General features: G+C 46.9%; 1 protein-coding gene across 1 annotated transcript in view; it reads left to right on the forward strand.

Moving 5' to 3' along the window:
* Positions 1 to 3,030, forward strand: part of T265_05389 (hypothetical protein) — a gene marked incomplete at both ends in the record, with an annotated part of 46,505 nt that overhangs the window by 31,176 nt on the left and 12,299 nt on the right. Inside the window, one exon of the mRNA XM_009170387.1 lies at positions 895 to 1,150. Within this exon, the coding sequence (XP_009168651.1) occupies positions 895 to 1,150 (256 nt within the window). The remainder of the gene's footprint in view (positions 1 to 894; positions 1,151 to 3,030) is intronic.

A 3,030-nucleotide genomic window follows, 5' to 3' on the forward strand; every position in this document is an offset into this window, starting at 1 on the left:
GGGATGAGTCCGCCGTGAAAACCATATTGGTACGCAGATTACTGTTAGAGGAAACTCACGAATGGCGCCTACCCGATGAGCCTGAATTGGAAGGGCGAAACCGGTCGTGGGCTGTCGAAGAGTTTTCAGCAACCTTGTGAGTAGCTTCCTTTATGAAAAGGGTTTACATTCCTTTAGAATCTTGTTGAGAGAGCAGGCTGTCGGCAAGGCGCTAGTTACTCAATGGTCTGATTATGTAGAAACAACAGATGACAAAATAAAGTCCTTGAGTTGCTCAGTTCGTCAGAGCTTCCACTCTCAGACAAACAGCACTGTTTTCCTTCCCAGAGGGTAGTCCTTACTGGGAGTGTGAACCAATACCTGTTGCTCTCGACTTTTATCTTTGGCCTCGTAGGTCATTGACTCCACAGTTTCGCAGTCGGAACTCCTGTCTAGTGTTTTGTAATCGAAGAGATGTATTGACCCGTAGGTGTTGTGATGACAAATCAGAAACGAGTGATGACACGCTTCACAACCAGCTGTGGAGAGCTAGTTCAGATGGCCACGATCTGTGACGCAACATTCACAAACTACGTCAGGTGATCAACCAAAACCCGATTTGACACTTTTAGAAGTAGAGTGGTAGACGAAATCGATCCAGTACTGTTTTTCTTGTCTTTTTTTTGAGCCACCCACCTAAATAATTTACTCAGCCATGACTGTATACGCCCGTTTGTCGTGAGTGTGACCGTTACTAGCACACACCTCAACAGCACCTGACCCAATAGCATGTCTATCATTGATGTCCTTACATGGTGACGGTCTTTAGTTTACCGTGGGAATATCCGTCAACCCCTCATGCTTTTCTATTCCATACACGTCGATTGATTTTCGATCCCTTGCCACTCCAACTAGGATACGCAAGCTAGCCTGGAATACACGCTATTTCCGCGCACGTTTGCACGCGATGCGTCTTATTGTCTACGGGAATCGAGACAGTCCGGTTGTGCCCGTAATTATTTCAATGCCTGCCAAATTGGTTGCCCTCTCGCGTCGATGTCTTGCCCTGGGATTAGGCACCGTGATCGTTGGATTCCCGGCAACTAGTCTACTGGCTTCCAGAGTTCGATTCTGCATCTCTTCAATGCACACGCGCGAGATGCTGGACAGGGTGAGTATTAGTTATCTTCAAATGTAGCGTTCCCAAACGAAACAAGTGACAAAGCACTGTTTTGTCAATGCTTTGCACACTCGAGCCCCCCTCAACCGAATCTACTTTACTACATGGTCCGCTTGGGTTTTGTGTGTCGAAACTGATTCACTGGTGCATAGACTGCTTCCATTTTTTCCACATCAGATTCCCACTTGAACCATTTATCCCCATTTCTAGGGGCGAGATGACTCAAGTGGTTCGAGCCCGACCTCCGCCTCTCGACTTCCCCTGTCTAGGCTTGGGCAACCTGGCAATATCCAAGCCCTCGTGCTTCCTTCGCGTGGCATGGCAGCTAGGCACCGAAAGGGTGTTACAGCTGACTGGCTGGGTTATTTTTCTTTCTGTCACCGGCGTCTTCATTATTCATATTGTCTCTCAAGGACTAGTCCTGTGATTTATGCCCACCGTTGTTCTACATCGAATGAAACGAATCTGTTTTAGCCTCCTAAACAATGTCCACTTTGTTAGAAAGACTTCGTCCCTCGTATCTGTTGTAGTCTGTGTAATGGAAACTACTGAATCAATCAATATAGAGAAGCTTCATGTTCAGAAGAAAAGAACGTCCTTGACCGTGTCTAGGAGCCGGTTTTACCGTGACCATCTGCCGATGGCATAAGTGGTGCCTGACCAAGGATAGTCCTCTTCTGATGGGTTCTCAGAACAGCAAAGAAGTGGACCAACACGACTAAGGCAGAACACAACTTGGTGGTGTTTCCCAGATGACCCCTGTCAAGGTGGGGTCACCCGTACTCAGAATCTTCCAGCCACTACTTTACCATCCCCCGCTTTGGACGAGTTGGCTCCGTTGCCGATCGTCGCTGTCAAAGATTGAAAATAGGAAGTGAGGTCAGCATAGATCCACTATTGTTTTCGCGACATACTCTGGCTCCGTTGCCGATCGTCGCTGTCAAAGATTGAAAATAGGAAGTGAGGTCAGCATAGATCCACTGTTGTTTTCGGCGACATACTCCATCAAACAAATCGTACTGTGATTGCTCTGTTGACAACACCAACTGAGGCTAGATGAAGTGAATCAATCATCTTGTGCCCCTAATTCGGAGTACGCGATCTACCCAATCTAGCCGACGTAAGTGGATGACTAACGATGTCGTGGAACGTTTCCAGGGTTAATCGCTATAAAGATCACCAGCCGGACTACTATGATGATGCGCCGGTGGCCGCAAGATCCTAGACGGTGAATATGGACCCCGCAGATTTCATGTCCGTAGTGTTTGCACTGATCCTCGTGATCGAGGTTGCAATATGTTTGGTCACTTCTGTCAATATCTCCCCCGCCCCAATTTCGAACAGTTGGTTTGATTGGTAGCTTCCTCAGATGCCTGTCCATTTGGCAGAGTAGCTGGATGAACTTACTGTTTCAAATGTTCCGTGCCTAATCAAGATGGGCAAAGGCCAGATTGCAATTTGAAAATCCCTCGCGAAGTCCATTCAAGCTCTCACGTGGCGATGTGTGGGTCACCGTGAATGTCACTGACATTACGAGTTGAACAGCCTAGTGTCCATCCAACGCTTTTCGCAGTTTTCAGTCAAACACACACTTCCGTGTGCCTTTAGGCAGTTGCCTTTCTCTAGAATCCTCATTTTGCATGCATTCCTCACTCCTGACTCCATCAATCTGAGTCACCCTGTCGGGCATCATAAATTTCCATGCTGACTCCGTTAAGGAACATAATAATAATAATAATAATAATAATAATAATAATAATAATAATAATAATCGTTCATCTGTAACACCCTTTCTGTGTCTAGCTGCCATGCCACCTGAAAGAAGCACGAGGGCTGGGATACTGCCAGGTTACCCAAGCCTAGACAGGGGA

This window comes from Opisthorchis viverrini (genome assembly GCF_000715545.1).
Source record: "Opisthorchis viverrini unplaced genomic scaffold opera_v5_101, whole genome shotgun sequence".
Classification (NCBI taxonomy): Eukaryota; Metazoa; Platyhelminthes; class Trematoda; order Opisthorchiida; family Opisthorchiidae; genus Opisthorchis; species Opisthorchis viverrini.